Source organism: Astatotilapia calliptera, chromosome 11 (genome assembly GCF_900246225.1).
Source record: "Astatotilapia calliptera chromosome 11, fAstCal1.2, whole genome shotgun sequence".
Taxonomy (NCBI): Eukaryota; Metazoa; Chordata; class Actinopteri; order Cichliformes; family Cichlidae; genus Astatotilapia; species Astatotilapia calliptera.
The window spans coordinates 4,978,794-4,994,968 of record NC_039312.1 but is presented as its reverse complement, the minus strand read 5'-3'; the positions used below and the strand labels follow the sequence as shown (position 1 = coordinate 4,994,968).

Sequence of the window (16,175 nt, the reverse complement as noted above, 5' to 3'; positions counted from 1 at the left end):
TATCATCTGTTACACAGAGCACAGAATCAACAACACTATAACAACGAATCTCTCTGCTAGAAGCTAATTAGCAAACAAATCTGTTATGCTAGCAAACTGCCACTTGTACATAACGTCACTTAAACAGAAGCAGAAACTGCTGGTAAGTCATCAAATACACTCATGGCTGAACACCAACATAACTGAGTGAAGTAAAACATTGACTTACGGTCTTATGAACGCACACACTGTCCGTTGTTTGGCTGCCGTTTGTCTCTGAACTAAAGTTGCGGACATGCACCCCGATGGTGCATTCAGGGGGCATAGGAAATCCCATACACAAACCTAACCCTTTTGTACAATAACATAAGCAGCATGGAAGGCGATAGGAAGACAGCATCTGCAGACTGTTCAAGTTTCTTTTAAGTGTTCTTTATTTTCTGGCGTCGCCTTTCAACAGTTGTTTCACAAAACATAAGAACCCGTGAGTCAAAATCTCACCTGCTTTATATAGAATTCCACTCACACCTGGATCTCATTAACCTCTACCATTGGGAAAACAGGGTAGACTAAATAACACAGTCTAGATAAAGAAACAAGAATAAAATCATCTTTCCACCTAACAAACTCATTCACCCAGCTAAACAGTTTGAAAAGTCAATCTCTTTACCTAATCTGACTCATGGGGTTATTTTAAATGAAATAAACAATTATACACAAAAGAAACATCTCTTCATTTGGTTACACCCAATTGACATGATCAGTGACATCATATCCTATAAAATCAGGAAGTACTGGGGCGGTCCTTCCCACATACCTGTTTTACAAATAGGACCTGCTCAAAGGAACAGACAATGGTAAGTATAACCAAACTACATAAACAAATGAAAGATCCAAATCAATTAATGATGAAGTGACATTTAGCTTTAAGTACATTTGCACAGATGAAATGAATATAACCAATGCTACCACAAACAGACCCGGGATAGTATGTAGAGCCAAGGTTACATGTGCTGTGTTTACATTAAAGCATTATGGATAGACTATAGGATAACAGAACACAAAATAACAATATATGCAAGTGACAAATGGCAAATGAATTCTGTCCTAGCCACTGTGTCACAACGAGGACCACATGATCAATTTTCCTCTCATTACCGCTTTGGATGCATCCCATGTAACACTTGGGGACACCTCTTGATTATCAGTAGTTTTTATACTCATTTCTTACGAATTGTATACACTTGGTATCATTTAACAAGCTCGTATTCAGCTTCCAGCTAGTCTGCTTTATTTCAGTCTCCAAATGTATAGACAAGTAAACACCGGCATGGTCTGATACATCTTTTACTCTTTTTTTAAAAAATATAACTATATTCAGTTTAAGTTTGACTAAAGTCGAGCTAAAAATCAATCATAGGTAAACCTTGGTGGTGAAAGCAAAAAAAAAAAATCATCTGGTTTTAGTGTTTTTATTTCATTGTTTTCTTTTTTTAAAAGGATTCTCCATGCAGCCTTCGGAGATGGGAAAGATAGCTACATGCAGGTTTAAGACTTCTGTCTTATACCTTCCTTCCCTTCAATTCAGTTCAAATGATAAAATCTCAAATCGCACCAAACCATAAAAACCGTTATCGCAAGGCACTTTATATTAGAAATAAACCCCAACAATCAGACTGCCTCCTGTCAGCGAGCACTTGGCCATAGTGGGAAGGAAAACTCCCTTTTAACAGGAAGAAACCTCTAGCAGAACCAAGCTCAGGGAGGGGAGGCCATCTGCTGCATCTAGTTGGGGGTGGGAGGAGGGAGATGGGACAAAAACAAACATACTAGTTTAATATGTGCGTTGAAGGACATATCCTGGTTTCAACAAAATAAAAACAAAACAACACTCCAAGGTTTCTCAAAGTGTTATTGGTAACCAAGGCAATACCATCCAGTTTCTGGTTAGACACTGTTTCTAATATTTTTAGGGCTGAGTACAATCACCTCAGTTCTATCTGAATTTTGAAACTTGGCTTGGCCTGCTTCACTTTAGGCAGCATATGCTTAGTAAATATGGATGAACGAATCAAATGCACCCATTTTCAGTATTGAGCTAGCCTAATAAATGAAGTACATATCTAACTGTGGTTTACCACAATAGTAACAGTGATTGGACTAAAATGAAATTGCTGTTGAGAGATAAACTGTACACATGAAGGCGCCTCAACCTCTGCTGATGTCTATCCCAGCACAGCATGTCTAATTGGGTATATAGGAGTCATTACCTAGAAGAGTTCTGACAGGTCTCAGTTTACCTTTGCTCGGTGTTCCAGATATTCCTCTCTGTAGCCATATTTCTTGGGAGTCCCACAGGTTTTTTTCTTGCTAGGTAATCCATCCAGTAGGTTCTGGATCTACCTTAAGGTGCTCTTCCAGTCAGATATGCTTGGTAATTTTCCAAAGTAAGGAAGAGGAGCCATTCTGATTGGATGCCCAATCATCCTCAGCCAGCTCCTACAGATATACCAATATTCTACTTCAAGCTAGGTCAGGGGTAGGCAACTCCAGGTCTCAGGTCCCCTGGGTTTATGCACCTGTTCATTACCAGGCCTCTGGTGAACTTCAAGACATGTTGAGGAGGTAATTTAGCCATGTGAATCAGCTGTGTTGCATCAAGGACACATCTATAACCTGCTGGACAACGGCACTTGAGGCCTGGAGTTGCCCACCCCTGAGCTAGACTGACTAGCAGTTCACAACAAAGGTCTATTACAATACTCTGGTGCTGCATCACCAGCAGTAACTGCATCTGTATCTCATGCTCCAGTTTACCATTTCAGGTGAACAAGATTCCACAACACTTAAAGTCCTTAGCTTGGGAAAGCGACTCTCACCAAACCCAAAGGGAGGAACCCTTTCATGGGCTCAGACTAAGAGTGAGCACAATAAAGGTCGTGTTCTGATACAGGTAAATGAGCCACAAACAGCTGTGACAGGATTTTCAAATGTAACACCTTCTTGACTCTGGCTGATGTCTGTGGAGTCCAACACCCACTGAAAAAGCGCTCAGCTTTATGCGACAAATATAGACACAGCGCAAAGAACCAGATGTCCTTTGTGCTGTGTACCTCGCCCTCCAGCAATACCCCATAGAAGGTTCTCCAGGGTACAGGATTGTAAAACTTCGATGATTCCACAGGTCACGTGTGAACCAAATGGCCAAATTTTCTTTCAGTTGTGAGCAATGGAGCGAGCCGCACAGGATGAGACTTGTAATCCCCAGACGTACTAAGATGCTGATGAGCAGCACCTCGTCAGTATAGCTTGCCAGGATGGATTTGTTTGAATTTGCTTCTTAGTACTTAGTACTTCTTAGTGCAGCTGAGAACTTTTACAGATATTCAATCATAGCACAAAGTTTGAATCGAGTGAATAAAGTCAGGTGCATAACACAGAGCCCTTTTCTCTCAGAGGATCAATGTAAAGTCCAGTGGAGATGTTGAGATGTCTCTACAAACTGTTTCTTTCTTTGGTGGGATGGAGAAAGAGCCCCTCTGCTGATCTTCAGGTAAGTTTGAACCCCAGTCATTCAAACCTGCTGATTCTAACCCTACCCAATGCAGCGCAGGTCACATTCAGGTCACATCATAATCCTCTCTCTTCTTCCGTCTGTTTTCTTGTTAGAGAATCGTTGGCAGAGATCTTCCTGAGCCAGGAGCAAATGACTCACTCAGCCCTGTAAAGTAATGAGATGCATAAAACATAAGTTTCTGTTATATTTCAGCAGCGAGAGCGTTTTATTTATAGACGGAGCCCATCTGGCAACTTGTCATAACATTCGCAAGAGTGAAACAAAGCTAATGTTCAAAGCATTTAGCCTCACTTACAAGTGCAGAGAGAGGGTGGGCCCAGGACCCCCGCCTCCCGTCCTCTCCATGAACCTCCTGCTGCTAGGAGCACAACCCATCCCAGTGCTGTTCACATTTCCTCCTGACTCACTCTCTTCAGATGACACACAGACACAAACAGGCATCTTGAGAGCTGGCAGACTGGTGCAGGGCAGTCACAGAGGAAATCATGCATACATCAGCTGCTGCTTGTTTCAAAGATGAGCCATGATGCATTCTCAGACTATGAACCTCTCCCAGGCTTTCAGTCTCAGACAGGAAATAGAGGAGAAGGAAACTGCTTTCTAAGTTTTCCTCTTCTCCTCCTTTCCTTATCAGGAAGACGTGCCTAAATGTTACCTCCTGTCTGGAAACTGCTTTGATGAATACTAATGCTTTCAGCTACAACTACAGCAGTCTGTGGCCCATTTAAATACCCAGAACCTTTTGGAGACAGTTAACTCGGGCTGGATTGCTGAGACAGCAAAGCCCACAAAGGCCCACAGAAACCTCAAGTCCACTCGTCTGGCAATTTGCATCACTGAAGCATCAACTATGGTGGATTCTGCATTTAGATACCTCTCTTTGGGATATCAAGATCTGTGGTTTGGTTGTCAAATGAGTACACAGCTAGCTAAAATTACAGCTAAGCAGAGAAAGACATCATTAATGTTACAGTTAGTGGGTAAAACACATTGTTGCATTGTCTCATCTCAGTACAATATATTTGATGAAATATGCATTATTTACATTATCGAAGGCAAACGTATCTACAATCAGTATCTCCAAAGTGGGCAAATCACACCAAAGCAATCTGGATAGATAAAAAGCACCACAGACCAAAGGAAACATACAACTTGATTTTGGGGTGACAGAACTTTAATGGGTGTAACAACTTATGATGTGACAGTTCATTTCAGCTGTGTTTATATTGCACAAATTCACAACAATAGTTGGCTTCAGGCGCTTGACACTCTGAGGTAAAATTCCTGCAATATTATAATATAGTTCAGCTATTAGAATTATTTCTGAGACGCCATATTTTGTTATCATACTTAGAGAAACATATACATACACATTCAGTTCAATTCAATGCAATTTTATTTATACAGCACCAAATCACAACAACAGTCGCCTCAAAGCGCTTTATATATTTGGGGCGAGCGTGGCTCAGGGGGTTGGGAATCGCATCTGTAACTGGAAGGTCACTGGTTCGATCCCCGGGCTCTCTGTCCTGGTCGTTGTGTCCTTGGGCAAGACACTTTACCCTACCGCCTACTGGTGTTGGCCAGAGGGGCCGATGGCGCGATATGGCAGCCTCGCTTCTGTCAGACTGCCCCAGGGCAGCTGTGGCTACAACCGTAGCTTGCCTCCACCAGTGTGTGAATGTGAGAGTGAATGAATAGTGGCATTGTAAAGCGCTTTGGGTGCCTTGAAAAGCGCTATATAAATCCAATCCATTATTATTATTATTATTATTATTATATTGTAAGGACCCTACAATAATACACACAGAGAAAACCTAACAATCACATCAGCCCCTATGAGCAAACACTTTGGTGACAGTGGGAAGGAAAAACTCCCTTTTAACAGGAAGAAACCTCCAGCAGAACCAGGCTCAGGGAGGGGCGGGGCCATCTGCTGCGACCGGTTGGGGTGAGAGAAGGAAGACGGGACAAAAGACATGCTGTAGAAGAGAGACAGAGGTTAATAACAAGTGTGATTCAGCAGAGAGCTCTATTAACAGATGTTGAGTGAGAAAGGTGACTGAAGAAGAAATACTCAGTGCATCATGGGAATCCCCCAGCAGCTCACACCTATTGCAGCATAACTAAGGGAGGATACAGGGTCACCTGATCCAGCCCTAACTATATGCTTTAGCAAAAAGGAAAGTTTTAAGCCTAATCTTGAAAGTAGAGATAGTGTCTGTCTCCCGAATCCAAACTGGAAGCTGGTTCCACAGAAGAGCGGCCTGAAAACTGAAGGCTCTCCCACCCATTCTACTAAATGGTAAATGGTAAATGGCCTGTATTTGTATAGCGCTTTTTTAGTCCCTAAGGACCCCAAAGCGCTTTACACAACCTGTCATCCACCCATTCACACACACATTCACACACTGGTGATGGCAAGCTACAATGTAGCCACAGCCACCCTGGGGCGCACTGACAGAGGCGAGGCGCCACCGGGCCCTCTAACCACCACCAGTAGGCAACGGGTGAAGTGTCTTGCCCAAGGACACAACGACCGAGACTCAATACTCAAGTAAGCCTGCAGTGCGAGAGCGAAGTGCTCTAATAGGGTGATACGGTACTACAAGGTCATTAAGGTAAGATGGGGCCTGATTATTTAAGACCTTGTATGTGAGGAGCAAGATTTTGAATTCAATTCTGGATTTAACAAGAAGCCAATGAAGGGAAGCCAGTATAGGAGAAATATGCTCTCTCTTTCTAGTCCCTGTCAGGACTCTCGCTGCAGCATTTTGAAATAACTGAAGGTTTTTCAGGGAGTTTTTAGGACATCCTGATAATAATTAATTACAGTAGTCCAGCCTGGAAGTAATAAATGCATGAACTAGTTTTCTGCATCACTCTGAGACAGGATATTTCATATATATATTATAGTGCTGACTCTTGAAAGGTCATTCACACAGTCAATGAGCACAGGGTGGAATGCATGAGGTAAAATTCTAGTGACAAACTATTTTATAAGTATTTAAGTATATAAGTATAGGTGGGAGCAGAAATTGCACAACAAATGTTATAAACAGGGCAGCACGGTGGCACGGTGGTTAGCACTGTTGCCGCACAGCAAGAAGGTCCTGAGTTCAATTCCAACATCAGGCCGGGGTCTTTCTGTGTGGAGTTTGCATGTTCTCCCCATGTTTGTGTGGGTTCCCTCCGGGTACTCCGGCTTCCTCCCACCGTCCAAAGACATGCAGCTTGTGGGGATAGGTTAATTGGATAATCCAAATTGTCACTAGGTGTGAATGTGTGAATGAATGTGAGTGCGAATGGTTGTCTGTCCCTGTGTGTTAGCCCTGCGACAGACTGGCGACCTGTCCAGGGTGTACCCCGCCTCTCGCCCTATGACAGCTGGGATAGGCTCCAGCGCCCCCCGCGACCCTGAAAAAGGACAAGCGGAAGCGAATGGATGGATGGATGTTATAAACAGAAATAAAGAAAATACAAATACAACTGACAGATGAGTGAACACAAACATTCGGATCGTATGCAGTAATCGAGAACAAGAACAACTTCAAAAGCAAACACACTGATCAAGAGAACTATTTTCTCGATTCCTTAAAGTGAATAGAAAAAAAGGAGGAAAACCCAAGATGCAAAAAACATTGCACCTGAAAATTACACCATACATGACCCAAAACAAAAGCTCATACAGGAAGCAATAGAAATGAAACAGCCTGAAACAATAAAAAGTTTTAAAGAGCAAATTGGCCAAACTCCAGTTGGCCTGTGCTTGATACCAACTGTGGGCTTTCCCACTCTGCATCAGTCACAAAGAGGCTGAATGCTTTTGAGTTTATAAGAAGTTTAAATTCACATAAAGGAACTTTCAATTTCATCTCTCGTTATTTTAATCTCAATGGAATGCAAAGCTAAAAATCTGGATCTTACGATAGCAGCATATCCATTTACACATTTTATCACCTCTGCTTGTATCTAAGATCACAGTCTTTGCTCTGAGGACGGAGTCTCCCTAACAATAACACGCAGAAATCCATTTTGCCTTACAGCAGCATTAAGCCTTGTTACAGGTTAATCAGCTGTGGTTGGTTACACTTCACAGAGTTAAAGACGATCACTCAGAGACACAAAGTATTACCCTTGCTCCATTTCACCGACTTTCATGGGATTGAGCTGTTTGTGTTCTCTATGGTCTTGCTGACAGACAAGTGGACAAAAGAAAATGAGTGCGTACCTGCAAGAATAATTTAGCTTATATCTGACTTCAAGCACAGCTTCAAGTCCAAAGAGTTCCAACAAATGTGACCCGAACTGTCAATAACATTAAAACATTCGCTGACCTTTGCTGAGAAAAGATGGAAAGTGGTGAAAAATCATTGACTTTTTGACAGCTTGGACAGCTTTTTCTCTCCTAACCTGTGCTTCACCTCATGCTTCCCAGAGGCATCTTGACACTCGGGTCATGTTTGGCCACTGGCTCACACCTGAGGAACACAGATTGTCTTTGCACTAAAATGATTGGAGGACTCGTTCTGCCCCCCGCTTCTTAGTCCCTGTGGGAGAACAAACAGGTGTTTATACGAGGGGCCGTGGACTGCATAAGCAGCTGTTCATTAGTCTGGACAGCAGAGGTCACTGCAGCTCACGCACGCAACACGTTTCCATTTCCATGCAGATCTGATTCATAATGAAGGAGGCCGGCTGGTGCATGACATTTGCATCTGCCCACCATTTCTGGATGCTGACAGCAGAGAGAATACTCAGACCTCACTGATTTCTCTGTGTGAGGTGTGAATGTGGACAGTAACCGACTGAGCAGACCGGACGTTTTCCCACCTGTTGTCCTGCCTGGGGATTTTATCTCTGGGGAGCATCTACTGAAATCTTAGCAAGTGCACGCCCCTTCTATGGTTTTAACTTCTGCTGAATTCAGGGTGTACTTTAGAGCCTGTATTTTCAGTATAGGCAGGACCTGTTTCCTTTTACTTCTCTACATTTCAGTTTAATGTTTAAAACCAGCAGACTGAGTTAAATGATCCTAAAATCTGTAGAAGTGATGGAAACACCAAGTTGGGTGGTCTGTCACACTGACTGTCTAAACGAGAGAAGAATCGCTCTGAGAACACATCCTCCACCAAGTCAGCTCACTCTCTGAGCAGTAGTTATTTTTAATGGAACAGTATTATATTTTTAATATATACATTTTGTGTGTGTTTTTTTTTAATTTACTTTAAGAAGTTTGCACTTCAGTAAAAATCAGATAAGAGTAGCATGGGAGAGGTCTACTCTGATCACACAAATATGTATGATTTTCAAATAACTGGATATGAATCATTTGACCTTTTTACATAACAGTCAAAATCCACAGAAAAAACTGTTTGGCAAGTTTGCAGCTCAACACAAAACTGCGTTTTTCTTACAAATGTCACAGTTTAATAAACAAATAAATAGGCTTTCCAGCCCAGTGGTATGACATTTATTGTTACAATAATCGATCAAACACTCATTTCCTTACTTTTTGTTTTTTGCTTATTGCAGATTTTATCATACGGTATTTTTTCTAACTATCTAAGAAGCTCATGCTTTTTCTCCTGACACACTTTCTTTAAAAAATAAAACATATTTTGCGGTCAACTTGAAAGAAAGGCAGATGTGAAATAAGGTCAGAGGTCAAATGTAACATGATATTTGGACAAAAACTATCATTTGATATTTAGAATCCACGTATATAATTCCCTATAAGCCCCCTTATCCAGTTCAGGTTGACAGGGGTGCTGGATGTACAGTAGACCCTGGACAGGTCAATACGCTGTCACAGGGCCAATTTAGAATCATCAGTTAACCGCACTAACTGGACGTCTCTGGACAGAGAGAACCCACAGACACAGGGAGAACATACTAACTCCACACAGAGCATTTTGAGCCCATGACCTCTCGCTGTGAGGCAACAGTGCTAACCACTGCACCACCACGCTGCTGTATATGCATGTTTGCTGTCAATACAAAAACAGCTGTAAGAAAAATTATTTTAAATTGCTCTATTAAACATTATTATCACCTTGACCTTGAGCTCAATCTGTTGACCTTGAAGGAGAGGTCAGAGTTCAAATGTGACATCACCATGACGGACCGTGACAGCATCCACATCACTGCAGCTGCAGCACCAATCTGTCTGTCGATCTCCTGCTCCCTTCTCTCCTCACTCTTGAACAAGAGCCAGAGATCCTTAAACTTCTCCGCTCTTTCTGGCTGAGGACCATTGTGTCGTGATATTTTAAATCTCTGTATGGTACTTCCTATTTGCTGACAATACAAACAACACTTGAAGAATCATAGTTTGAGGTTTGTTTTTTGCAAGCTTTTGACCAACAAGTTGCTGACCTTGAAGAGCCTGGATGTATGGCACGGTTTAACGGATTGTTAACACAGTCCCCCCTCTGTAACACTACAAAGTTTTATCAGAATTCATTCAAAACTTTTGAGCTACAGAGATCCCTGGCAGCTGCAATAATGGATGATTTTTTGGTACATTAAGCGTTTTTATATTTCCTTCCTATTTTTGATTAAAGTTTGTTAGCACTAATGTTTAATCAAAAACAAGAAGGAAATGTAAAAACGCTTAAAGTGCCAAAAAAAATCATCCGTTATTGGAAGTGCGAGGGAGGTTCTGTTTTTGGTGTGGTTGCATGTTTGTCTGTTAGCACTTATTTATTCCTGCTTACATTATCTGTTACATCCACTCATTCTCTTCTGCAGGGTCCTGGCTATACAACATGCCTCATTCACACAAGCACTTCTACCTATCACGGGACATTTTATGTTTAATCTCTTCTGCAATCTCTGTAAAACCTGAAAAGGCAGATGACACCTCACACGATTATCAAAATGCAGCAAAAGAGAAAAAAAAAATCTAACACTGATTAACATTTGCTCAGAAGGATAATAGCCGGGAAACCTGAGTGCGAGTAAGACATGGAGTCAGTTTAGGTACAGAGACATCCCATCATCTTACCTCTAATCCATTAATGGAACATGCCAGAACTGGAAATCACTGCAGAAGCAACTATTTATGTCCACATCCACGCTCTGGTTATATACAAAGACTAATTAACACTAATTAACCTGTTTAGACTGTGAGGGAAAGCTGAAGCACAGAGAACACACTGTCACATTACATAAAACACAAACCTCAAGTTTCAAACATCATTTGGTTAGCACTTGACTTTTATTCTGTTGTTGTTTACAGTGGACATCTGTGTGAATTCCTGACAAAACCAATGTGTCGTTGTACAAAAGTCATGAAGACCCTCTTGCTGTTCATGTGTGACACTGTGTGTGCAGCTCATACATGCTTTATGCACTGCACATTTACTCACTACTGCCCTAACAGTGACACGAACACTGAAACGCTGTCACACATTAGCTTTGGCTATCAAATGAAAATACATTAGAAAACTTTTATTTATCTCTCATTAGAAAAGACAGCAGGTGACACTCTGAGCCTTGAGAAAGGCTTTAATGGACTAGTACACACAGATGAGCTTCAAGTTTTATTCCCTAACAGCTACAATGATTAGCACTGCTCTCTCCAGGTGCTGTTATTACACGGACACATTGTTCATATCTCTGAAGCCCAGACCTCCCCCCACCCCTTTCTGTATTGATGGGTGTGACAAGAGAAACAAGAACAGGGCTCCTCTTTAAACAGCCAACAGAGTGAGTACAGATTACTTGAGTGTGTGCAAATCCAGTCTGAGATGACAGTGTCAGAAGGTAGCATTGCCAGCAGTCCACTAAGCTGCTGTCTAGTGCAGGGAGGCAGAGTTCAGACAGAAAGGGACTCGACTGGACACTTAAACAGAAAACATGACTGAGAGGTGTGAGGAGGGTTTCAGGACAGGGATAGTGCAGCATCTCTCTCCTCCTTCCAGTCTCAGAGGTACCATCTGCCATTTGATTCCCACATTACTCAGTACATCATGTTGAGATCACAACATGACCATATTTTCAGAGACACCACCTGTAGACATGATTCTCTAATCGTTTTTCTTTCGAAAGAAGGCTTTTCCCTCAGAGACTCTGTCTTTGGTCTCCTGTAGTTTCTCAGAGAACTTGTCTTTCGTCTCTTCCATTTTCTCATTGAAGCGTTCTTTTGTCTCCTCAATTTTCTCTGAAAATCTCTCCTTTGTCTCCTCCATCTTTTCTGTCAGTTTCTCCTTCGTCTCCTCCATTTTGTCCTGGAAGTACTCTTTAACTGGTGGCGGTGTGGATAAGTAGCCGTGCTTGCGGAGATACTGAATGGACAGTGACGTGCCGCCCAGAGTCACCGTGTATCTAGCAGGGGTTGCGATCTGTAGGAGAGAGAAAAAAACCATCAGTGAGTTTAAATACACCGTATGTGCTTTTCATATGTACAACGAGACAGAACAGCTCCAAACAAAGGATCCAGGTTCAGTGGTTGTGACTGGTGTGGGAGTGGGATAATGACACGCTTGTTTAAAACCTTTGTTCCCAGTACCATTACTGGGCGAATTAGCGCCATGATTCGCCCTGTTCCCAGAGCTAACTGGGAACAGAGTTTGACCTAGTTTCTTGCTAGGTCAAACTAGCTCACATAAAGAAAGTAGTCTGACCCTGTAAATAAGTAATGAACACAAGTGGAGCGCTACATGAGTTAAATGCGATCATAACATGCGATTTAAAAGTGGAGCGAGAGTTTGTAGTTCAGAGATCTGGTGGAAGTGCATTCCAAAGTCTTGGGGCAGAACAACTAAAGGCTCTGAGTCGGGTGAGCAGGTGGCACAAACAGAAGGGAAGCTGAAGAAGAGCGGAGTGTACGACAGGGTTAGTACGTATGGAGAAGATCAGATAAATAAGGGGGAGCAAGGTTATAAAGTGCTTTGAAAGTAAGAAGCAGGTATGCCGCAGGGAGTCAATTTAAACGTAGTCTGGAATTAATTTACCTTGTACATGGCATATGCAGTCAGCGCATACCCACTCGATGAGTCTCTTAAAAGGCCAACTAGTGACTCTGGTAGACCAATCATCTCCAGGAATGGCACTACATTCACACCCCTGAGGAAGCAAAAAAAGCCCATATTTTCATATCAATGTTTTTTGTTTGTTACAAAACTTAACGCTGACCTATGAAACATTCGATCATTAAAACAGTGGCTCCACATAACAGAAAACTCAACATTGTACCAGTGTGGAACTTTATCTCTAGGCACTTTGTTACTGCCCAGCCTGTGACAGGTGCAGTCTGAGGCCTGAGCTTTGAGCTCACAGGATTTCTCACAATGCACTGACCTCATTATTTAAAACTCAAAGCACCTCCCACTGCAACAGTAGCTGAGTCAACAACAAAAGCATAATAATCTCTTGATGATATGGCACATCAGAATTAGATTTAACATTTAGTCCTTCATAAACATCAAAATAAAGTATTTTAAGCAGAGCACCACTCACTTCATAGCAGCGTAATAGAAGGTTCCAAACCAAACAGAGGAAGTCACCAGATGCACAGGGATCATCACCTTCCCATACTGTTTAAAGGTCCTTTTGAACCTCTGGAACAGGCCGATGGAGTTGTCCTGAAGAGGGTCCACCTCTGCAGGATCAGGTGCTGCTTTCTCTCCCGGGTTGTCCTGTGTCTGAGGCGTCGTGGTGTCAGACTGCGGCTCCCCCTGTGCCGGCTGGTGCTTTGGTTGGTGTGCTGCTGTGCTGACGGCCGAAGTGGAGAGCCAATGCTGGCCAACAGGTGGCGACTGACGGAGGGCGCGCCAACAAAATGCTACTGGGGTCTCGGGGACGGCGATGCCCAGCAGCAGTGGGCGCACCGCCGCCACCCGTCGAGGTGTCCCATGAGTAAGGATGCGCTGCATGATCATCCTCCTCCTCTCTTCGCCCTCCTCCTTTCAGCTGTGATGTTCAACCACAGACTGCAGGATCAGACAGAGAAAGGCACTTTAAATTGTAATCTAATTAACCTAATAATCATTTAATCTATGAAATGCTCATCCACAGTTGCCAATTTAAACTGCTTATTTGGGTCCATCAAGGACTCAAAACCTAAAGATTCAACAACAAGAAGAGAAACAAAAACAAAAACCCAACACCCTTCTTTCTAAACGCATGCATAAAAATATTCCTTCAGTGAAAAACTAATAAATTATCAAAGTATTTACTTGTAAAGTGACTAATTTCAGCTCCATTTTCAGTCTGAAATGCACTGAAACGTGCTGGGCACTCTGGGTTATCTATGCTGTGTACTAAACAGCCCTGATCTATGTCCCTTCATGCACTAGCTGTAATGTTATCTTCCCCAAGGATGCCACAGATTAAAGGTCCCGAACAAACCCTGCTTAATGACAGCAGAACCATAAACTCAGCACCTAAAGTGAAACTGGTGAGTGAGCGCTGCATGCAGGGAGTTCTTCCTAAAGATACTAATTTATGTTTCTTATGTGGAGCTGCAGAAACTGAGCTAAGTGACTGCTGTATGACAGCACATTTTAGCTGACCTACCTACAGTTAGCCAAACCCAAGCTATGTGAAAGTACTGCAATTAGACGGGAAGTCACAACAACGGTCCTCAAAATAAAAGCACCCAAGTAGACCGTACGACGGCGGACATTCCTCGTGACTTATTTTACAAGCTGCACCCGGAAATGTTGAGTCACAGTAATGGAAGATTTTCACAGGGGTCTATTTTAGGGTGGCTGACATTGGACAGTTGTGTCCTGAGGACAAACAGGGCGCAGCTTTTAGTTCCCATATAACTACGTGGGTCTATAGCGGGTGGCGAAGCAAAGAGGCTTCACTCATTAAAGCAGACAGCTAGTCTAGCTTAGACACTGACCGACAGCCGTGTGCTAAAGCCAAACTCTGAACAGCTGCCAACTTCGGCTTCTGACGGTTAACGTTAGCCTGTTAGCTAGTTGCTCTGCTAACTCACGCAAGCAATAACTAACCAGTACGTGAATAAACAATACTAAAGGAGTGGACAGAAAGCTGACTGCACTTACTAGAATTTAGGTGTTGCACTCCTCAAACCGGAGGGCCATGCGAGCTATGTGTCGCTCAAGAACCACATTTATCGTTTCAGCCGCTCTGATTGCGTGGTGGAGAGCAGCGTGTAACCCTAAGTGCGCAAAGACCGATGGGAAATGAAGTTCTCCCGACTGCGACGGTCCAAAGATATGCTAAAAATACATTTCCCAGCGTTGATAGCGGTGGATTTTTTTTTCTTGATCATGAAGTTGGCCAGTGGTTTGTTTTTTCCTCACTGTAAACAGAGTGTGGCCTTCAAACACGGACACATTGGGCTTTGTTTATCCATTAATGTCAAACAAAAAGTTCTTGTTTACGTCTGCTTGTTTAATTAAATTATAGGTTTAACCCAGAACAAACAAAGACTTCATATAGTCTGCAGTTATTAGCCTTATTGCCATATATGAAACACATTAATATTATAAGTTATTTTACTAGTTATTTTGTCAACGTTGCTGTTGTAATTAAATGTGCCATATAAACATATAAACGACAAACATTAATATGACTAATCTCGGTAGATTTTTAACTTATGAAAAACAAAAAACAAAATACAAAGACCCCGCCTAAACGCAGACAAGCCTTTCTTGGCGTAAAAATGTTTTATTACATATTAACATAAAGAAACGTGACCTTTAGCGCATCGGCGTTCTGTAATACACGACTGTCACCAACAGAGGGCGGGCGGCTCACATGAAAGGAGCCAGTGTGTTTGTAATGCACAGCCAAAAGTAGCAGTATACAGAGAGTACATGTTAATTAGACATTTTTTGTTATGTTTTGTATATTTTGTTGTTTCTAATAAATGTAATTATGCTTTGGGTCACTTGGCTTGCCTTTAGTTATTTCCCGTTTTGTTATTTCCCGTATTTACTTGTGGTCAATAATTAGCTGACTATATCTGCTTATTAGGATTCAGTCTCCTTATACTCAGCAGAATGCAGATACCCACTGATAAAGGGATGAAGAAGGGTCTCCCTGCAAATCTGCAGGAGGAATCTGTGATTTAGGCATAAGCACACCTGGAACTGAGCTAATCCAGTTTGAGGACAAATCACATTAATCCAGTGTTCCACAGAAGAATTTCATCTGTGGTGTTTGATATGTGACGAACAGCTCACAGAGCAGAGGAATCAGTCATACATACCACGACTGCTGGGATACCATGGTTCCTGAACTCCATGTTCTCTTATGTAAATATATTATTTTAAATATGCTGTAATAAATCCTTTTATGTCAGTCACTGGAAATATTGATACATGTTTGTGAAATAGCAGAAACAGCAGAAGTCAGTTCTCATTCACATAGCTCTAAAAACTGAGATGATTTTTTAGCCTAAAGCTCTAAAGCTTTAGGTCTGCAATTTAAATCAAACACACAGTGACATTTGGCAGTTTCCAACACTTCTAATTGGTTGATAAAAGCACACTAAAACACTTCAAATCCTCACTGATCCACAGTTTTAGTCTTATATATTTACAGTGCAATTCCGCAATACCTATTGGTATATGGTCAATGTCACTCATAAGCAATACAAAACTCTTGCTATTATATTCTTTTCCCCAGTGTT

At 42.1% G+C, this 16,175-nt stretch overlaps 1 protein-coding gene and 1 long non-coding RNA gene across 2 annotated transcripts; one reads left to right on the top strand and one right to left on the bottom strand.

Annotated features, from left to right (window-relative positions):
- The first annotated feature begins 802 nt into the window (after nucleotides 1–802).
- LOC113032703 (uncharacterized) lies at nucleotides 803–3,740 on the top strand. The gene is made up of 4 exons (XR_003273921.1): nucleotides 803–836; nucleotides 2,805–2,932; nucleotides 3,436–3,532; nucleotides 3,649–3,740. It is a non-coding gene; the product is annotated as an uncharacterized LOC113032703 (long non-coding RNA).
- A 7,019-nt stretch (nucleotides 3,741–10,759) lies between these two features.
- Nucleotides 10,760–14,721, bottom strand: fam210ab (family with sequence similarity 210 member Ab). Its single transcript, XM_026185785.1, has 4 exons — nucleotides 14,581–14,721; nucleotides 13,022–13,494; nucleotides 12,517–12,628; nucleotides 10,760–11,904 (listed from the first exon to the last, which is right to left on the bottom strand). Exons 2-4 carry the CDS (start codon nucleotides 13,441–13,443, stop codon nucleotides 11,590–11,592), a joined length of 849 nt encoding a protein of 282 aa, XP_026041570.1. The 5' UTR covers nucleotides 13,444–13,494; nucleotides 14,581–14,721; the 3' UTR covers nucleotides 10,760–11,589.
- Between the last annotated feature and the right edge of the window lie 1,454 nt (nucleotides 14,722–16,175).

Excerpts from the sequence above, each read along its gene's own strand:
- fam210ab (XM_026185785.1), bottom strand. The coding sequence starts at position 13,443 with ATGATCATGCAGCGCATCCTTACTCATGGGACACCTCGACGGGTGGCG. Across the intron at positions 12,629-13,021 it reads TTCTATTACGCTGCTATGAA|GGGTGTGAATGTAGTGCCAT; the intron begins GTGAGTGGTGCT and ends TTGCTTCCTCAG. Across the intron at positions 11,905-12,516 it reads CTGCATATGCCATGTACAAG|ATCGCAACCCCTGCTAGATA; the intron begins GTAAATTAATTC and ends TCTCTCCTACAG.